A 21,816-nucleotide genomic window follows, 5' to 3' on the forward strand; every position below is an offset into this window, starting at 1 on the left:
TGAGCTTCATCAGTTGAGGGCCCTGAAGGAGGAAGGGGATCTTCTTTCCTGTTCCCTGGCTTTCCTGTACTGGGTTGAATAGTGTGCAAAACCCACGTCCGCTCCGAACCTGTGAATGTGAACTCATCTTGAAATAGGGACTTTGCAGATGTACTCAAGTTAAGGAGGTCATACTGAGTTAGGGTGAGTCCTAGTCTGATGACAGAGGAACAGAGACACTGGAGGAGAAGTCACACGAAGGTGGAGGCAGAGGCTGGAGCGATGCTGCCGCAGCCCGGCCACACCCGGGGCCCCGGTGGCTGGACAGGGCAGAGTCTTCCCTAGATCTTTAAGAGAAAGCACGTTCCTGCTGACGCCTTGATTTGGGGCTTCTGGCACCCAGAGAACACGTTTCTGTTCTTCTAGGCCACCCCATTCCTATCGGTTTGTCACAGCTTCCTTAGGACAATGACACACCCTCCCAGATGGCTCTGCAGTGCACAGTGACAGTGCACGGCACCTCCCCTAGCATCACGGTAAGCTCCCTCGGCACAGACTCAGCAAACTTCACCGCCCAGCAGCCACGGCCATATTGTTGCCAGTGAGGCTTGGGCCTTAACCCTAGCAGTGGGAGCTGTTCTGGATTTGCTTCTTCCTCCAGGCCCTGCCTCAACCTCGAGATGAGTACTGGCTGCTCCTTGCATCTCCTATACCTGTTTCCCGAAAGTTCTCTTTTTCCCTTGTAGGTTTATGATCTCATATTACAGGTAATTCTTTGACTGCTTTTTTCCTGTCCAAACTACTGTATAGTTTTTGTCTCCTATTTGAGTCCTGACTGTGACAGTGTGACCGTGGCATCAGAGGTCAGGAGCATGGCAGCCCATGGGTGGCCTCTCTAAGTAGTTGGTTTGCATCTGCTCTGGACCTACACGTTCCCTGGCTCTTCTCTCTTGTGTTGCTTCCTCAGGTTCTGCTGAGACCAACCCTCTTAAAGGAGGTTTTGCTGGCTGCCTTGCCCATACACTGAAACCAGTGTTTCTCAGCATGTGGTTGGAAAACCATCGGCATTAAGATCGCTAGGAGTTGTGGTTAAAATGCATATTCCAGGCCCCATCGGCATTCTAGCTGGTAGGTCTGGGGCAGAGTCCAGCGATCTGCATTTTAACAATGTCCTGTTTCATTCCCCGAGTCCTGAGGGTGCTCCTGCCTTTCCCAGCTGCCTGCTTTCTGCAGGTGATCCGGCTCCACTCAACCGTTATCTCAGTGTCTGGATGCCAAACGGTGTGCTTTACGGGCTGGTAGCTCTCAGCAAGGATCCTGCGTTAGCTGCACACTGCAGCATATTTTCACTTGCTGATTGTCACACCAGTCTTGCCAAACACTCCGTTTCGATCATAGGTAGCTTGTGGAGCACCTGCTGCTGTGTTCCTGTGAAAGTCCAATCTAAAGAAAATAATGGCACGTCATGCTAATAGCGCTCAGTGAAGACGCTGCATAGAGAAATCCTCAGCCCATGTCTCACTGCCAGACTTAGGGATTTCCAGCTTGAGGGACGTGGGTGGGAAGGGAAACTGCCAAGTCTGTGGCACGTTTGCCATGAGGTTTCCAGTCTTTGCCAACTCTAGACAACCTTGAGGGGTTGAAGGTGCTTCCCCAGGCTTGACAAGAACTCCCCACGGGCAATGCTCAGGGCGATTGTAGATGCTGCGGGAGAGAAATCTCCTTCCAAGGAGCCACAGGGTAATCTGTGAGTAGCAATTAATGAACAACATTGTTGGATGTGAAATTGTGAGTCACAGACAAAAAAACAGGGAACAGGGGCTGGGGTTGTGGCTCAGTGGTAGAGTGCTTGCCTAGCACCTGTGAAGCACTAGGTTTGATCCTCAGCACTACATAAAAAATAAATAAAGATATATATATATAAAGAACAGGAGAGATTACAAGACGTGACAGTGGCTGGTGAAGCCTTTATAAAATAGGTTTTAAAATATGTAGTATTCAGATAGCTCAAGGATATTCAAATAGTCACATCATTCCTAAAAAAGAGTAGGCTGCATTTACACATTCTTATTTCTAAATAATAGTAAACAATGGTAGGTGACATTTTTGAGGACCAGGTGTTGCTCTGATTATGAACGTGTGTGCGTATAATTTTCTAAACATGATGTCACAGGCATTATAAGTCCCATTTTACAGAGAATGAACCATAATGCCACATGATGTCACTGTGCTACTTCTCTGAAAATATATGGTTGAATGAAAATCAAATTAGTGAGAAAGGACAATTCCTGAAGTGGCATATGGGACCATTTCCTGAGACCTCAGCTGGTATCTTTCAGTGACTTCAAAAGTGAAGAGCTGGTAGCATTGTAATCCAGCAGACCCTGGGTTACAATTCATCTTTGTGGTTTTGTTTTTCAGAGTGCTCAGCGTGGAACCCGTGGCTTGCGCATGCTAGGCAAGCACACTCTCAGGGAGTCACACCTCCAGCTCATAAATCTTTCCTGATGGCTTTATCTAGATGGCTTAGCAGATTCTTCTTTGGAAACACTGAGTTCTCAAAAAACCATGAGAGGTGCATTTGAAGAGTACACAGGAACTGTGCACTCAGGTAAGCCTTGGTTCAAACCTTGCTCTCTCTACTTCCATGTGGGTAACTTCCGGTAAGTTACTCAAGCCCTTTGAGCCTTCCCTCCCCTTGTTTGCTGGACTGTGTGAAGATTGACTCGTACGTGCGCTGATTTACTCATTAAGTCAACAAGTACTGGTATTGATGGAAGCCAGCGCTGTTAGATGCTGGGGACAAAGCAGCGATCCCGGCAGACTCCATTCCTGCTCCCACAGAGTTGCAGCCTAGCAGAGGAGGTGGGCATTTGTCACATGTGCTGAAGACTCTGTCCTGGGGACCTAACCCCGTGGGGTGGTGTTGCAGTCCCAGGTTGGCAGGAGTTCTGCTGATCTCATTCAGTTTCAGCTGGGAGGTCAGCAGTTGGGGGCTTGCTGGTCTAGACTCCCCTTGGTTCCATGTTCTAACAGGAGAGGTAGAAGGAGGAGGTGGGAGAAGGGGCTGTTTGTGCAGACACAAGAACTCCTAAGGCCCAGGCAGGGAAGCCGCACAGAATCACTTCCACTGCCCACGCTGCCTGAGCAAGCCAGCCTAGTTTCTGGGAGCAGGGAAATAGGCTTTGCCTCTTGACTGGAGTTGCTGCAGTCACATGACAAAGTGAATGCTGGGCAGCCGAGGGCACTGGCATCCACCCCACTAAGTGAGAAGCTGAGAGAAGGTTCCTGTGGGAATAGAGGGGGAGGGAAAGTGTCGCGAGATGAGGAGAAAGGAGCCGGACCACGCAGGCCTTTGGAGACACAGTAAACATTAAGTGCTAATTTGCATATGGTACGAGGCATATGATGGACATTAAGCACTCACTCTCCATCTTCACCCTATTTCCTGTCTCACGGAAGGATGTTCCTTTGAAGTCGTCGCCAAGTCCATTTGTTTTAGGTGTGTATCTAAGGCACAGAGTTTTTGGTTTCTTGGAGTGGTTAGGATGCTTGTCAGCAAATAATCAATAAAAGCTTATTACTGAATAAATAATAAAGTACCTGAAATGATTAAGTTAATGACTGGTGGACCATTTCCCCCTGTGCCCTAGGGGTAAATTAGCCACTTTCTGGAAGTAAATGCATTATGTGAAGAAGCAAGAAAACTAAATTGATGTGCCCACACTGTCTTTTGCCCTTAGAGAACATGGCTGTTAAATAGTGTGCACATGCATCTGAGGTTCCATTTACAGCTCTCCCATAGCTGTGTGGTGCTTGGCAGTCGCAGCCATTGGTCTGTCCAAGGTTGGCTATTGCCGATGCCTGCGTCAGGGTGAGTGCTTGAATAAGAGACATAATGAGCCCAAATTATCCCTATGCTGAGTAATACTCTGTATAAACAGGGAATTTTAAAAAGTGGCCTTTATATCTCTCAAAGATTTCTAGTTTCACTTACTAGACAGAGATCACATTTATAAGGCATGAATCTGGAGGGCTCCCACCAGGTTTTGCATCTTTAGACTCCCAGAGACAGAAGAGTGGTTTTGTGGTGACGAACTTGTCATCAGTAAGTTCCTCAGGTCAGACAGGAAAATATGACCTGATGTGCTGAAGAATGTAGAGCTTCCACTCCTAACATGAGACGGGCCGGAGGACCTGAAGGTTGTCTGCTGCAAAGCACCCACACATGGAGAAGAAACCCTGTTAAGTAAGCAAGAAAACCTGTGCAAAAGAATTCCTCTGAGACCAGGAGCAAGCTGGGACCGTGAACCCAGAGAGATGAGTAAACTGGGATGTGTAGGTGGGTTGGGACAGGATAGGGACAGAGCTGAAACCCAAGAAGGGCCACATGCTCGAGAAAGGATGGACCAGGACAAGGTAAGAAGGAAAGGAAATAACCAGGGAGGCAAACAGCAAGAAACCTTTTCTCTCTTGGCCTTAACTCAGGGCCCAGGGGGAGTCTCCCCTGAGGATTTATGGCCACTAGCCTAAATTTACAAAGGTTTAGGGGTTGAATAAAACCTACATAATCCCTCCTTCTCATGGCCCCCACTCCAAACCTCAACAACTGTACGAGCTGAGAATTTCGATTTAAAGTAGATCAAAGTAGGTAGTGCCCCATGTCTGATTCAAACAAACACAATCTTCCCATAAAGAATCTGCACTTAATAAGGCCTTGAAGTTACAGTTTTTCAAACTTACAATGGTGTGAAAGCAATATGCATTGAGTACGAATCGCACTTGGGATTTTGAATTCCGATCTTTCCCAGGGCTAGGGATATGTGCCGCGGTACTTTTCCATGATGCACTGGAGCAAGCCACCACTCGCAGGGCCATGTCATCAAGAGGGTAGACAGTGAATACTCTATAGTGGGCTGAGTTGCCAAGATATGATTTCGGTAGGTGAGTGTATTAAATGCATTTTCAACTTTCCATTTACGCTGTATGAGGACGGAACCCCATTGTAAATCAAGGAGCATATGTAATTGTAATGAACAAAACTCACTCCAACAAGTCATGAAAAACATAAGTAAATAAAGCACTATTAGCACAAATAGCAGATACAATGGGGAGAGAGCTTCCAAAATTGTGGTTGGAACTATCAGATACAGACCATAATATAAGGATTCTAATATGTTTAAATCAATAAAAGAATGGCTGGCATGGTGGCACATGCCTGTAATCCCAGCTACTCAGGAGGCTGAGGTGGGAGATCACAAGTTTGATGCCGGCCGGGACAACTAAGTAAGAGCCTGTCTCAAAATAAGTTAGTAAAATAAATAATAAATAAATAGGGCTAGAGATATAGCTCAGAGGTAGAGCAACCCTGGGTTCTCTGGTTTCAACAGGGGTAAAAAAAAAAGGTTCAAAACCATAAAAAAAAGACCAGGTATTTTTGAAAAAGAATCAGATATAGTAATTAAAATTGAAATTGTAGTGGAGGTTTTGCTTTTGAGATGTGGCAGCAACAAATCCATCTTCCATTGTAACTTAGGATATAAACTAGTTATAAATTTATCTTCTTTGAAGACACTGGAGACTGTGGAGGCAACAGGAACCAGTTGAACTAAAATTCTAGAGGAAAGAACCTTTTTGGTGAGCCGCCACGTTCTTCATGCAGAGCTGAGGACTGAACTTGACACAGGCACTGGCACCTCTACCAGGGAACGAGAGCTGGAGCCCCTTGACAGTGGCTGGATGGCAGGATGGACGGGAAGCTAGAGGAAACCCCAGGGCACGGCCAGTTTGCCCCATGGGGCATTTGGCAAGTGCTGCGGCAGCACGCAGGGGTGGAGGGCTGGGGGGAAAGACGAGGCGCAACTTCCTGTAGTCTCCATGGGTTTAAAGAACAAAGAAGAGCCCACAATAAACACACTAAAGGTCTCATTCTGTTGACGTCTGATATTCCAGGGGCGCTGAATCTAATCCCAAGGCATCCCTGGCGCAGCTCAATTTCTAACTGGACTGAAAGTGATCAGCCCTGACCCTATCCAACAGGGAAAGGGCAAACCCTCTCTCGAGGGAAGTGACATTGACTTCAGTTCTTTATGTTTATTTATAAAAATGCATCGTCTGCCACACAGTTTTTAGAAATCATGAGACATGTAAGAGGAAACACAGCAGCAGATCCCCAGACGATGCAAGTGGAGGGACGAACAGACAAGGACTTTAAAATGACTACAAATACTTGTAAAAATAGATGGAAAATGTGACAAGGGAGAAGTTTAACAGGAAATTGGGACATATATAAAAGAATCAAGTGAGCATTTCAGATAATCCTTGAGATTAAGAGGTTATTAGGAGATTGTAACAGCAGACTGTACCCTGAACTCAACACAGTGAACTTAAAAAGTAGTCAATAGGAAATGAGCTAAATAAAGCTAAGCCGAGAAGTCTCACCTTATGATCCAGTAATTAAGCTCCATGGTATTTACACGAATGAGCTGAAAACAAAAAAAAAAACAAAAACAAAAAAAAAAAACATGCACACAATGGTTTATAGCAGTGTTGAATTGAAAGTAGCCAAGATGTGCTTCAATGGGTGAATGGGCAGAAGGGTATATCCATACCATGGATACACAGAACGTACTACAAAGCTTGAAAACAAGATGTGAAGAAACCTTAAATGCCTGCTGCTATAGTGAATGGAGCCAGTTTGAAAATGCTACATACCATGACTTCACCTACAGTGACATTAAAAGGATCAGAGGTTGCCAGAAGACTGAGGAAGGGAAGGATCAACAAGCAGAGCATAGGGGATCTTTAGAGCAGTGAAACTACTGTGTACAATACTACAATGAACATATAGCACATGCATTTGTTAAAATCCATAAAATCCATAGACCCTTAAGATAACTAAGTGATTTAGCTAATAATAATAACATAACCTGTATTACTTCATCATCTAAAATGAGTCATACAATGCAAGATATTCTTAACAGGGAGAACTCTGGGAGGTGGGGATAAAGAGGGATATGAGAACTCTGTACTTTCCACTCAGTTCTGTAAATCTAAAATATGTTATTTTGGAGAAAAAAGGCAATAGAAAATATCTGCTATGGTTTGGGTAAGTGTCCCCCAGCCTGTGGCATTATTGGGAGGTAGTGGAACCTTTTAGAGATGGACTAGTTGGAAGTCCTCAAGTTCTTGAAGGTGATACTGGAACCCTGGCCCTCCTCTCTCTCCTTTTGCTTCGTGGCTGCCGTGAGGTGAGCAGCTTCCTGTGCCACCAGCTGCTGCCATGATGTGCCTTCTTGCTACAGGGCTAAAAGCAATGGTGCCAACCAGCCAGGAGCTGACCTCCAAACTGTGAGCCAAAGCTTTCCTGCTGGATGTGTTGGTGCATGTCTTGAATCCTACCTAATTGGGAGGCTGAGGCAGGAGGATCACAAGTTCAAGGCCAGCCTGGACAAATCAGTGAGACCCTGTCTCAACACATAAAAAATATGTAGCTTAGTGGTAGTGTGTGTCAGGTTTCGTTCGCAGTACCACAAAATAAAATAAAAATAAATGGGCAAGTCTTTCCTCCTTTTAAGTTGATGATTTCAGGTATTTTGTTAAAATAACAGAAAGCTGACTAATATGATATCCACACTGGAATAGAGGGAGGGAAAAAAGAGGGAAGGAGAGAGGGAGAAAAAGCAGGGGAGAGGAGAGGAAACCTGAGTGGAGGCTTCTGGCAAGTACAGCCAAACACGACTGGATTTGGGCAAAATCTGAACAAAAATAGAGAGGGAACTCTGTGTCCCTATCAGTGCTCGGTAGTTGTCTGTATTCCTTTGTTCTCTACAGAGATTTACATTTGCTCTATGTTGTTCTACTCTGTATTTGTTTGCTTGCATCAACACTGGATCCCTATCTAGGAAAATATAAAACCAGTACTTAGCCCAGGACCCAGACTCCTCCAAAATCAATCTGTTACCGCTCTAAGCATTTTAGTGCAAGGTTAGATTTCAAAAGAAATAAGCAAAATCTCTAAGGGCAAGAAAACACACTAAACCAAAAAGGAAAAATATAGAACTGGAGGCAATGAGCAGCAAGACAACAGGAAACCAGTGGGTTCTTCTTGAGGATGATGCCAAGACCCAGAACAAGACTAGTTGCTGAAATCACTAGAAAGCACAAGAACTAAGCCTGAGGTTCCTGCTTTTCAGATGCCTCAAATGGGGTCGGAGTGGTACTGGGCTGGTAGAGGCCCCAGGCTCAGGGAGGAAGCAAAAAGAACATGCCAAACGAGCCCTCAGAGTACCCCCAAGATTAAAACAAACCAAAGAGGACTTCCAGATAACAAGGAAAATGAACCACTGTGAGTGAAGGCTGTGAGAAATAAAAACAGATTTAGATTCTTAAGAACTTAAGATTGGAATCACCAGATTTGGACCATAAAATACCCATGAATTAAAGTCATAAAAACTTTGAACACTGAATTGTAAAAATGAGCAAGAAGTAAAGAAACTATTAGGAATTGACCAAATAGGTTTAAATGAAAATCAAAAAGAATTTTTTCTTTTTTTGGCAGTGGGATTGAAACCAAGGGCACCTTGTCACTGAGCCACATCTCCAGCACTTTTTTAAATTTTTTAAAAAAATTTGGGACAGGGTCTTGCTAAGTTATTTAGGGATTCACTTACACATTGAAGATGGCCTTGAACATGTGATCCTCCTGCTTCAGCCTCTAGAGTCATTGGGACTACAAGCATGAGCCACCACACCTGGTTCAAAAGAACTTTTAAAAATGAAAAACATAATAAAAATGGCAGTGCATAGATTTAATAGCAGATTAAGACACATGGCGAGACCTAGACAACTGGAATAGAGATGCGAAAGACATATGCAGCATATAGCTCACAAGGATGGAAAGCATGAAAGGGGAATGAAGAGAAGGATGAAGACGTGGCACTTGGAACCGAAGTCCTGGCTGCAGGCAATGAGCTCATGTCTGCTATCTCCTGCCCACTGAGATCACGTCTGATGAAGACATGGATTCATAGATAAAGAAAGCACACGATACACCACACTTAGAGACAATGGCATGAAACTCAGGAATACTGTCATAAGGTATGATAAAAGAGCCCAGAAATATATCAGTTACAGAAGAATACCATACCAATATTGACTTCCAAACACCAACAGTGGAAGTCAGCAGTCAGTAGAAAGATCAAGTATTTCATTAGCTTCAAGATGCCACCCATTCTAAACCATGCCACTATTGTAAACAGCACTATTAAAGAAATGGTGCCAGTTAAACTATGACATGCTCAAAGTTTTCTGAGGCTTAATGTGGATAAGGAACAAACAGGTAGCAGTTTATTTTATACACAGGTGTGTGCATCAAATAATGAAAATGTCTAATTTGTAGGGTTTAAAATTCTTTTTTCTTAGTTGTAGATGGGCATAATACCTTTTATTTATTTATTTATTCATGGTGCTGAGGATCAAACCCAGTGCCTCACACATGCTAGGCAAGTGCTCTACCACTGAGTCACAACCCCAGCCCACCATTTTAAAAAATAGGGTTTTAAAAAACAGATTAGAATACTGGTCCACTATAGCATGTAAATCTGGAAAGGGTTGATCACAATAATATTTCAAAGTACCTACTGTTAAAGATGGTGTCATGATATCACATAATTTTAGATCGTATTGAGTATGCTGTGAAAAAACTTAAGGAATACAGAAAAAAACACAATGTAAATCTTCCAAACAAGCACAGAGAAACAGTATTTAAGACAATAACAGTAACACAGAAACAAGCATCAAGAAGTGAGAAAAAAGAATAAACAAATATCAGAAATAATGTGACAGAAAAGTTAATGATGCTTTAGAAATACTAATAAACATAAATGGAATGAACTTGACTATAAAAGGCCAAAGGTTTATTTGGCTTAACAAGAATCAAAGCTAAAACATAAATACATAGTAAGGCAGGAAGTAAAAGGACTGAAAAATACACAATAAATAGTATCCCGAACAAAGCAAAGGTAGTTACTGATATCACAGAGAACAGGTGTTAAGTCAAAAAGCATTGGCATTAAGGAAGTCACTGCCAGGATGAAATAAGAATTCCACTTTACTCAGATAGCTCAGTTGATAGAGTGCAAGCACAAGGCCCTGGGTTCAATCCCCAGCACTGCCAAAAAAAAAAAGCATCAGCTAAAAATTAATAAAACAGAAGAAACTGACAAATCTACCATTACAAAGATAGAATTTGAAATATCTTTTTCAGTTATTGATAGGTCAGGTAGACAAAAGTTAGCAAAGATATGAATGATTTGAACACCATAATTCTACTGGATTTAAAGACATATTAAACTATAATAAAAACCGTTTTAAGCACGTGTAGAACATTTAAAATGGGCCACATGTGAACATAAAACAAGTTTCAAAAAATTTCTAATAGTTAATTTTAAAAGTTTACATTTGTTATTGTTTTCTTAGGGCTAACAAATTATCATAAACACAGTGGTTTGAAACAAAGTTCACTAGAGGTCAAAAATCAAATTCGGTATCACTATTCCAAAATTAAATTGTTGGCAGGGTCCTTATCTTCCAGATATCTAGGGGGAGAACATGTCCCCTGCCTCTTCCAGCGCTTTTTTTTTTTGGTCAAAACGTGTCACCTTTATTCAATTTACAAGTTACACACAGAAATGCTTACAAACACACACATACAATTTTTCTCTTTTACATACATAGGATCACACTATTATGGTATTTTGTAACTTGCTTTTCCCTTTTAACAATGTTTTTTTAATATGAAGTATTCTTACAGTATATAATTTTAATGATTCCATAGTAATCTACTTTATAGTGATATTATAATAATATTTGGCCAGCTGCCTATTGGTCTATTTGGGCTCTTCCAGTTTCTTGTGGCTAGTGACATTGTTTGGCTTGTGTCCACATCACTCTGACTCTGCCTCTGTGGCCACAGTGACTTCTCTCCTGTTCGTAATCTCTTCCCGACTCTCTTATTTAAATAAGACACTTGGGATTGCATTTAGGACCCATCCAGATAGTCCAAGAAAGTCTCTCCATCTTCAGGCTCTTAACTTAATCACATCTGCAAAGACCTCTTTTCCGCTTTAGGTAACACAAAGTCAGGGTTGGTGTTTGGGGAGAAATTATTGTCCACTAAAACACACACACACACACACACACACACACACTTTGTGCCTGGTTGGATTCTAAGTACCGTAAGTGTATTAACTTATGCTTACAACAATCTATGAAATAGGTGCTATTATTTTCATTTTTCAGATGGCAAAGCCAAGGCAGAGAAAAAATACAGTAACTTGCCTAATACAGTCACTGCCAGGATGAAATAAGAATTCCACTTTACTCAGGATAACCATTTGTATTATCCATTTTGCTTACTTTTCAATGATATGTAAAAGGACAATGGACAAAGTTATAATATGCCATTCACATTAAAATTTTTAGAAATCTATTCTTTGTGTCCATGCAAGATACAACATTATATTCCCAGATGTCTCCAAATATATCTCAACAGGAAAAATAATTATATTTCTATGTTAGTAAGCTTTTCATCCCAATGACAAAATGCTTAAGACAAACGAAAGAGGAAGAATTTATTTTGGCTCATGGTTTCAGGTTACAGTCCACAGTCGGCTAGTTCCATTGCTTTGGGGCTGAAGTGAGGCAGGACCTCTAGGCAAGGGGCCTGGTGGAGGAAAGCTGCTTACCTCAAGGCAGCTGGGCAGAGAAAGAGGAAAGGGCCCAGGACAAGATAGTCTCCAAGAGCATGCCTTCAAGGATTCACTCCCTTCAACGAGGTTTCCTCTCCTGAAGTTCCACCACTTTCCACAGTCTTTTCAGCTGTGAATCCTTCAATGGGTCAATCCATTGATGAGGTCAGAGTCATCATGACCCAATCATTTCCCAAAAGCCCCACCTCTGAACATGGCTGCATTAGGGACCAAGCCTTTAACACAGGAATCTTTGAGGGACACTTCATATCCGAACCATAACAACTTTCACAAGGGAATTTAAATTGTCCATACTTACATGTTTTGCATGATGAAATGAATGGTACAATTATGCTAAAGATATTAGAATATCACAAAGTAAACATTTTTAAACTAAATTGTTTTCAACATACTAAAAAACTTCCATCATTTGCTTTCGCCCTGGTAAACTACACACCAGAGTAACAGAATGCAGGACCACTGAAACCTCAGCTTACTTCTGGTGTCAGTGGAGTTAAGAAGTTATAGTAATAAGCTCATTTCATTCCTATATTATCACAATAAATCTCTTACACATTGAATCATATTAGGATTAACATCCACTGATATAAAGTTCAGTTCTATTACATTTCAATGAAATAAGTAGTGAATGAGAACTTAGAATTCATCTCTTTAGGGCTGGACCATTTAAGGAAATGGAAGACTAACAACATCACTGAACAGTTATTAATTTATTCCAAGTGCTTGTGGGACTGGCATTAGGGCAAATCAGAATAGTGCAAGCCATTGTTTTAAGACACTTCCTCTAATGCACAAGGGGGAATATTTTGCATGTCCATGCAAACTATTTTCAAAGTATTTTGTATCTTTTAGTGTACTGGTCTTGCAGACCAATCCCTCCCCCATGTACCCACAGGTTCTATCTTCTACCTTTCTGCAAAAACAACCAGGACAATCAACCAATGTGGGAAAGCATATAAAATACTGTGTCCAAGTCATTGTGGTGTCACCATCTCTATAACAAGTGGAGAGAGGGGGAGAAAGGCAAAGGATTATTCTCAGATTATGCTCTTCCTACTTTTTGGGTACTAAAATACATTTTCTTTTCCATAATGATTCTGATGGATGATGGTAATTTGTGGTTGTTTTTTTTTTTTTTTTTCCTTCTTTTTAAACCTTGAACTGGCAAGATTAACAGCTAGAAATACTTTAAAACCCCATTTAAATTTTTTTCTTTCTTCTTCTTCTTCTTTTTTTTTTTTTACAAATTTACAGGTGCTTAACACCAGGAGTCACAACCTAGGTAAAGGCCTATCTTGTGCTGCTTATTTCACAGTACTGAATTATTCCTCAGTGGCATCCCTATACAGATTTGAAACAGGATAAAAGTCAGTCTTATGTTAAACCAGTATAAATATGATCATAAGTTTCCAGGACAAAAAAAATATACTTTCATTCAACCCATGGTTATATCACCTTTTATTAAAGCTAATTGTATCAGTACTATAGGGTACCAATTTTAAAAGTACAATGCCACTTCCATAATAACCATTACTATTTAAGTAGTCTGTTTTCATACATGTGAGCGATATTGGTGCAGAGCAAAACAAAGAAGGTTGGGGGTCTGTGCAGATCCTGAGTCAGGGTCTCAGTGCACCACAGAGAGTAGTCTGCCTCGATGCACATTTTGGTCCATTTATCTTTATAATTCAATCATACCACATAGCTTTCAGTATTTACATGTGTAAACTGAGAGGAAATAACATGTTACAAGAAAGTTTATTTTAGTGGGCTTTATGTGTCATAAATAACTCCCCCTTTCATAATCATTTTTATGTTATTAGCTACTTTTTAGAAAGAATAGTTCCATATAAACATATAAACTGGTACATTTGTCTACAAAACCTTATAGAGATCTATGTAAATTGCAGTTTGGCCACCGATAAGCACATTAATTCCCCATTTCTTCAAAGTCATTATTGTCACCAGTAAGTAAATTAATTAATTAATCCCCATTCCCTCAAAGTGAATACAATTTTTAAAAAAGGAAAAAAAAGCATTGCTAGTGATTATATTTTATGGTATATTTCCAGAGAAAATATAATAATGATCACTGATACTTTGGGCCAGATGAAACGGATGGCTTTTATGTTTGACTGTCATTCTGTGATTTGCTGCAATCATGTTCCTTCCTATTAAATTGTTCTTGGTAATATCAGTTCTATATCCATTTGATATTAAACTTCAAAATTAGTTCTGGTGGGATCCAGAACACGTGTCAGGAACTTCAAAAAGCAACTTGTTTTCCTCCCAATCAAGACAACATTTAGCCAGGTTCCCGACTGCTGAAACGACAACAGCAGCTTCTGGGGTTTGGTAGGTGCTGTGCAGCTAATACGCACAGGCTGAAGCCTCTAAGTTACTCCACGCTCAGTTCTTCTTGGCTTTCTTCAGATATCGAGCCCTCAGGGACTTGTTGAAACCCATGGATATTTTAAAATGAATCCACAGAGGCAGGATGGAATTTATTGAGCCCTAGGGAAAGAAATGGCAGAGATATGTAATTACAGCACAGAACCTGGGCCAAATGAAGCCTATGACCTGATGCTACTAAATTGTTATTTTACTTACAGGTAGATTTTAAAGTTCTTGGGTGTACAGTTTAAAATAATGCACAGATGCCTCATTAGACATTTAGAGAGTGTACATACACTATTTTGTATCACTATTTTGTGACTCAGTGAGAAGGAAAAACCCCAAACCAGAAAGTACCGAAGTGAGACTTAAAAATCAACATACCATAAGAGAGTGGATCAGGTATCCATTGGTTCGGGACTGCAAGCCTACTGTCTTAATTGCAGACTTCACAAATGTCTCTGAAGAGGGCTTGTCCCAAGTTGGCTTTCGGATTTTAGCCAGTTTTGTGGCTACGAAGTATGGCAGGACACTCTAGAAAGACACCCCCCCCAAAAAAAAAAAACAAAAAACAAAAACATGTCATCCATTAGGAAGGCCACAAACTCAGAACAGACAGTGATGCTTAACTGACAGCTGTAAAGAAAGGAGAAAAGAGAGGCAAGTGTCTAAACATAGTTTGATAGAACACATGAAGCACACAACAAATGGTAGCAAGTCAATCTATGAATAAAACAGAATGAGACTGGTGGAAGTATTAAAAATAAATAGAAACCTACCTTTCTGAACCTTTGAAAGGAAGGCATTGATAGCAATCCAGAGAGCCGAGACTCAGGGGACCACGCCCTGACTAAAGGGAACACTGTTGCAGAACCAGTAAGTTTGAGTTTTTGACACTGTATCCTTTTAAAGAGATAATACTCCTTTGCCCTGTAATTGATTGTGAATTAAGCATGCACTATAAACTTTAGACTTAAAACGGACATTTCATTTTCTTAGTCTTACACTACCACTTTTCTTTCCTAACTTCTTAGCATTCTGATTCTGAGTTTTATAACCTTTGCTAGTGATCAGATAGGACTACCTCTTTTTTTTTTTTTTTTTTGGGTGGGGGCTGGTGAGTAGGGTGGAAAGACTGTATAACAATATGTAAACTGCTTGAGTAACAAAAGACACCTGACAGGACAGATATGGGATGACAAATCTGAATGAGATCTTTCAGAGGATTTTTACTAATGTCATTTCTTGCTGATCTTGGTACATTTTGAATGTGATTCAACACAGAATTCCCTAACAGGAAACCCTATTACAATGAGTCCTGAGTCATGACAAAAGAGGTTTCTTCTGTGATTTGAAATAACTAGGGCACTGTAGTTCACCAAAGGTGAACGTATTCTCTTCGACTCACATGTGTGAAAGGAAAGGGCATAAATCTTAATGACACTTCTGTTAAAGAGGAGGATCTGTTCCAACAGGTGGTAGTCAAAATTAACACTTCCATATCAGAAATAAAATTGAGGTCTATTCAATAAAATTGGGTTTCCTTTCTGCTGAGATTGGAAGCAATGGGTCCATGCCCCTTTGGCGTTTTGTACATATGCAGGTTTTTGTAATTTTGGGTTCCTCCTGCTCCCAGGTCTGAGTCAAACAAAGAATACGACCCTCCATTCTTATAAGTACTGCGCACTAACCGATTGCGCCACCAGAGCTTCAACTCAACATTCTTAATATGTAACCTGAAACTTCAGTCCACTAGTTCAGTCTAGAACCCCAGGACTGGCCACTGTCACTCTCCATCTTTCCCCTTCTCATCCCTGCAGCCTCAAACCTACACTAAGTAAACTAACTTCACTAAAGCACTTCAGTACCTGGGCCAATTTTAATTATATAACTTTAGATTTTTGAGAATTTGTTTTTTGGCATTATCACTATCCATTCACCCCTCACTTAATAAGCGAGTTTTTTTTTTTTTGGGGGGGGGGTACAAAAAAGACTTTAATTTTAAAACCAAAGTTTTGTTGCGAGGATCTGAGCACAGACCTGTATCACTGGCACTAAGTATAAAATGTGGAGTTCAATGGGTAAGTCAAGTTTGTTCACCCAGCAAAGCTGAGCCACAAACAAAACAGAACATATGCTTACACTCTGATCTCAAATAGTGAAGGAGCAGAAGCAAACCTTTTCTCATCTCTGTGCCTCTGGTTTACTGGTTATAAAAAAGTGAGAATTTAAAAGACTTTCCCACATATAGATCAAAGCCTGCTAAGATTCTGTAAAGTTTTGAGACTCTCAAGATGCAGATGCTCTGATAATTAATACTTTTCAATTGCATTATAATTTCTGGTTCCTTTATTCCATCCATCCTTCCTTCCTCTCCCCTTTAATATGCATGTGGCATAAACTGGATTCTTGATCTTGTAGGAAAATCACACTGCACTGCCTGAGTGAACCACTTGATGGTGCCAAAAGTTAACTCATCACTTAGCTAAACTGTGGCAAGAGTCTAGAAAAGACCCTGGCTCTGGGGGGGGAGGGGACAAGAGATGCACACAGGAATTCCAAGTCGAGTTATGTTTTTCCAACTAAGAAATGCAAATTCTGTTCTGTAAAGGGTATTTATTTACTTCTGCCATGGTTTAAAATCAAGGTGGTTGACATGATGGAAAGGATTCAGAGATGAACTAGCTTTTAAGTTAAGTCCTAAACAGTGGAGGCACCCACCAGATAAACAAAGAGAAAAACAGAAGCAAATAAAAGGAGACAAAAAAGAGCATGATGTTCTCAGGGAACTGTAAGTAGTTCAACACAGTTCAAACACTGGCAATGTGGGAAAGAGGCAAAACAGCAGAGAAAAAAACAAAACAAACTGCATCCAATCCCTGGATGGTATCAAGGTCTAGAACACAAGCTACATATTCACCACTATGCTCCAATGCTTAGAACAGCCCTTAGTATACAGTAGAGGCACAATCAATACCTACTGAATGAACTTGCCAAAAACCCCACTTCATAGGGTTTTTCACTTCATAGGGACAGCACTGAAGAGCAGTATTTAGGGCCCTTTCTGCTGCTATGGTCCATAAAATTAATCATACCAGGAAGTTGATAATGAGAGCTTAAACCAAAATTTTAGATACCATGAAGCTTAAGTCAGATAATCTATCTAAACAAAGGCAAACAGAGATCCAGTTACTTGCCAAGAATTGTAAAAGGAATATTGTTTAAGTGTATGTGAACATAAAGAATTATCTTTTCTATCAAAAGGCCATCTAGGTATATACTTAAACTATTAAACAAAAGCCCCATACATAATTAATCCATTTTTCTGTTTTCCTTTTTTTTTTTTGGTACCAGGGATTGAACTCAGGGGCACTCAACCACTGAGCTGCATTCCCAGTTCTTTTTATATTTTATTTTGAGACAGGGTCTCACTGAGTTGCTTAGGGCCTCGGTAAGTTGCTGAGGCTGCTTTGAACTCGAGATCCCCCTGCCTCCACTGGGATCAGTGCACCACTGTGCCCAGCTCCATTTTTCTCCCTAACACATCATGGGAAATAGGTGCAGAAGATATACATACTTTTATGGTAAGTGTTCTGGGCAGAATTTTAAAGTTGTTTAACCTCAACAAGTTCTATACAAACTTTGTCAGCTCAGAAACAACCTGACCTTGATAGCTATAGATGTGGGCAAATATCCTTGTTTCAAGATTCAGAATCCCAAACTGAAAATAACCGGTTAGGTCATTACACGACGACTATTAATGGTTTTTCTTTGTTTTTGTTTTTAAATCCATGGAGTAACTTAGTTTTTTATTTTTATACACAAATGCGCGCGCGCGCACACACACACACACACACACAGTGTACATGTATATTTATATTTTTCTTCCTCACTCAAGTAGAATGCTTAGGTACCTGGTCCTCACAAAACAGGTGAGGGGCCTTGGTTCAGAACAGGAAAGCTACTATACCTTAAGGCCACAGTGGGAAAATACTCAAGAATCTTGGGACTTCATGTGGAGCATCTTTCGTGTGCAGTCAACTGTGTACTAAGTACACCTTCTCAGATTTAAACAAGACCACAGAACAGTTCTTAACAGGGTTTGGGATAATGTGGATCCAGAGGACACCAGGCTCCCGTCCATTTGCACAATATGGGATTCTAGACCTGGTGTCTAATTTGCCTTTTCTGTGAATTAAATCTACCAGTGTGGCCAGCACATATTCCTAAGGCACTCCTATGAGATATAACAGGAGCACTTTGCTTCCTTGAATTTGTGTATTCATCTGCTATTTCAGGATCTGAAGTCCTCAGAAAACCTGATAATCATACACACACACTATAGTTTGGGAGTTTGTATACTCTACTTGCAGACAACAAAATTGGTTTTCCCCCAAAAGGGTCCTTGATTATGTAATTGGTAGAAAACCTCAGACATCCTAGGAAATGTTAGAGAGAAGAAAATGTTCTGACAGTGCAGACAATGAAAACTGATGTTGTGTGGCAATGAAAAATAGGTATACATTTTGTCACTTAAGCTCAAAATAAAGGAGTTCAACATATTACACTTTGCACAAAGAAAATCCTTGACCAATGCTGGCTAATAATTATACAAGTGACCTGTCTCTGAATATGTGGAATTTATATGTCAACATTCAAAGAATGAAAGGAAAAATGGTGTAACTGCACAAAAAACATTTATTTAACAATAAATGATTTCCTGAGCACATAGTAAAACATGTTTAGACACTAGGAACACAACTGAGCACAGAAAAGTCCTTAATCTTACAGAGCTTACATGTAGTAAGGGGACACTGGTAGAGGACACTGGTAGTGGAGGCTGTTTCTGCAGCTGGATAGATAAGAAAGGCCTCTCCCATGTGGTGACCCAAAAGCAAAGATCTGAAAAAAGGGAGGGACGCCAGCCAAAAGGATACCTGGAAGAGCCTTTTAGACTGAGGGGGACAGCTAGTGCAAAGGCCCTGAGGTGAGAGTGTGCTCAGGGCATTTCAGGAACTACAAGGAGAGCATAGAAGTAGTACAAGGGTAGGATGTAAGACAATGTGGAAGTCTGAAATCAGAACACTGTAGGTGATAAAAACTCATGGTTTTACTCCAAAAGAAATAAGAAGCCATGGAAGAATTTTGCTTTAAGGAGATTATTCTGGCTGCTGTGAGCAGATTGCAGGGTCTTTAGACACGCGTGGGAACAAGGAGGCCAGGCTGGGAGATGCTGCACAGGGACCAGGGTAAGGTGGCATGGTGGCTCAGATCAGAGTGGTAGCAGTGGAGGTCCTGAGAAGTGGTCAGAGAGGGGGTACATTTCAAGGATAAACTAAAGTCAGTAGGGTTTCCTTATGGACTGAATTTGGATGTGAGAGAAAGAGGCAGTGGCATACAGGGAGAGGGGCAGGGGTCAGCGGCAGGTGAAAGCAGACTGACCTGGATTTGAATTCAATCATTCCCACTCACTAGCTGGGTGATCTTAAGCAACAGGGGTGGGAGAGAGAGCACTGTTCTTAATGTACTAAGATGAGGAGTGAGTTAAACACCATCCGTTAAGAGTGTGAGATTTGAGCTCTACTGTATAGCAGCAACTATTTTCTAAGTGTTCTAACATTCATGTTTTTAGAATCACCTTGGAAAGAATTTGGCTAATCTTCACGTCTTGTAAGAGGTGCAAGAACACCATTTCCACAGAGAATATCTGACTACTGAGGTAACTATTTGGTTATCTTCCCTCTGGACACAGAGTTGATGGTTGGAGGGACCCAGCAGGTTCATTGATCATGTGGCGCAACACTGTTGTACAAGGCCAAGGAAAATGTACATCAGCACTGACACGGGTGGAGATTCACCTCGTTGGAGTTCAATTATTCCAGCCAATCTAATCTTGCCATTTTGAAGCCATTTCTCAAAGTTGGTGCAGTTGACCAGATCTGAATATTTCCAGAGAGGATTTTTATGTTGCTTCATAGCTCTGTTTAGACTCCATTTGCACTAAAGACACACTCTTTTACCTCCTTTTATTGTCACTGGCAATTAGCAAGAAAATTGAGTGGATACTTATGTTTTCCAGTAGCCCTTTTATAATATTCAGCTTTCTAACTCTTTGAGACCTAACAGATCTCTATTACATTTTTTAAGAAATCCTTGAATTTTGTTTTCTCCTTTAATTTGTTCTGTTTTCTAAATTTCATAGATGAAACCAAATTGAGTTTATTCTGATTTTAAAAAAAAAGTCACTTTTTTAACCCAACTAACCAAACTACCAACTCTCATAAATGAAGAGGACAAAAGAACTGTAAGGTGACAACTTAAAGGGATGGGCCTAAAGGATTTCTTCGTGTTGGTAAGTTTAGATCTAATGGTGTGGTTTTTTGTAATCTATTGCCAAGAATAAGAAAACCTACCTCATTTTCAGGGAGCTGAAACCTACAGCCACCCCCTCTGGGTTCAGGCGGTCTCTACCTGCTTCCTCTCTGTTCCTCTGCCAAAGAGGTAGGCAAAGGAACCTTAGGGATGGTTTCAATTGGCAAATGGTCTCCTGGTTGATAAATTTCTCAGAGACCCGGCTTCCTAGTCCCAGGAGGAGCACTGGCGAAAAGCAGCACCTCCCTGAGAGCCAGGGAGGCACCGCAGACCCAGCGGCTTCGGAATGGCGCAAACCCAGGTCGCACTTCCCGCATGCTTGAACGCATCACCCACCTTTAGTTCCTCACAGCACCATCACGGCACCAAGCCACGGAATTCCTGTCTTCATTTACTGCTTTGCTGTCTGTCTGCCCTGGTTGCCACTGTATCCTTGATTGCCAGACCAAAAAGTACCCTTGAAATATCTCTTGACTGAAGAAATTTGGAACACGACATATATACCTCCAGTCTGGGGCTCACTGAAGTGTAATATGCTTAAATGTCTGTCTTCTCTCTCTCTCCCTGGAGGACAGGAAAATGTCCTATTTACCTCTTTCCCCACTGCCTGGCTAAGGATCTCTTAAACAGCACTTACTGTCCGATAAACAGAAGTGACCTCGGGCAGGTCACGCGCCTCCTATGGACCCCTCGTTTACTAAGTGTAAGATGGACTCGGTCAACATCCAGCTCAAGGGAGGTCAGTCGGTGAACGTGGAGCATACTGCACATGCTTAGTGCAGGTAGCTTTCTCCCTTCTTTTCTCCACACTTCCATGCCATTTCTGAGTCTGCTGTGTTTCTCCATATGTCACATTATTTATCCCACTTGCCAGAAAGATTAAGTCTTAAAGTAATGAAGCAACTTTCTGTGGGTCAGACATCACTCAGCAGTAAAAGCAGAACTCAAACCTTGCTCTGCTGACTGCGCTATGTCCTTTTCTCCCTGCCCCTAAGCACATGGTGGCAAATGCAGTCTGCACCAAAGCACAGACTGGATGGAGGGAGCACAGATGTGGGTGTGCTTTCGCTGTAATCTCTTGCTTTGAAACATCTGAATATCCAGGCAGCACGTTCTGATTTGTATTTACAAGGCAGGCTGTGAAGAAACATCACCGGATGCTAAATCTAAGGGAAATTACAATAGGCAGTGGGATACGTGCATGTTTTAAAGTGTCTTTCCTCAGACTGCTTATTAGTCAAAGGGAAATTCAAGTAATTGCATGGTAGAAAAAAAATGGGTGACACATGACTGAAGGGTC

At 41.3% G+C, this 21,816-nt stretch overlaps 1 protein-coding gene and 1 long non-coding RNA gene across 2 annotated transcripts in view; one reads left to right on the forward strand and one right to left on the reverse strand.

The window, feature by feature from the left end:
* Positions 1–21,816, forward strand: part of LOC306639459 — a 288,549-nt gene that overhangs the window by 168,620 nt on the left and 98,113 nt on the right. The gene's annotated exons all lie outside the window — the stretch shown is intronic.
* Positions 13,194–21,816, reverse strand: part of HSD17B12 (hydroxysteroid 17-beta dehydrogenase 12) — a 161,905-nt gene continuing 153,282 nt past the window's right edge. Inside the window, exons 10-11 of the mRNA XM_079103047.1 lie at positions 14,529–14,678; positions 13,194–14,264 (exon numbers count right to left, since the gene is read on the reverse strand). Of these exons, the coding sequence (XP_078959173.1) occupies positions 14,160–14,264; positions 14,529–14,678 (255 nt within the window). The 3' untranslated portion in view covers positions 13,194–14,159. The remainder of the gene's footprint in view (positions 14,265–14,528; positions 14,679–21,816) is intronic.

The sequence above is a fragment of the Sciurus vulgaris genome, assembly GCF_902686455.1.
Source record: "Sciurus vulgaris genome assembly, chromosome: 11".
Lineage (NCBI taxonomy): Eukaryota > Metazoa > Chordata > Mammalia > Rodentia > Sciuridae > Sciurus > Sciurus vulgaris.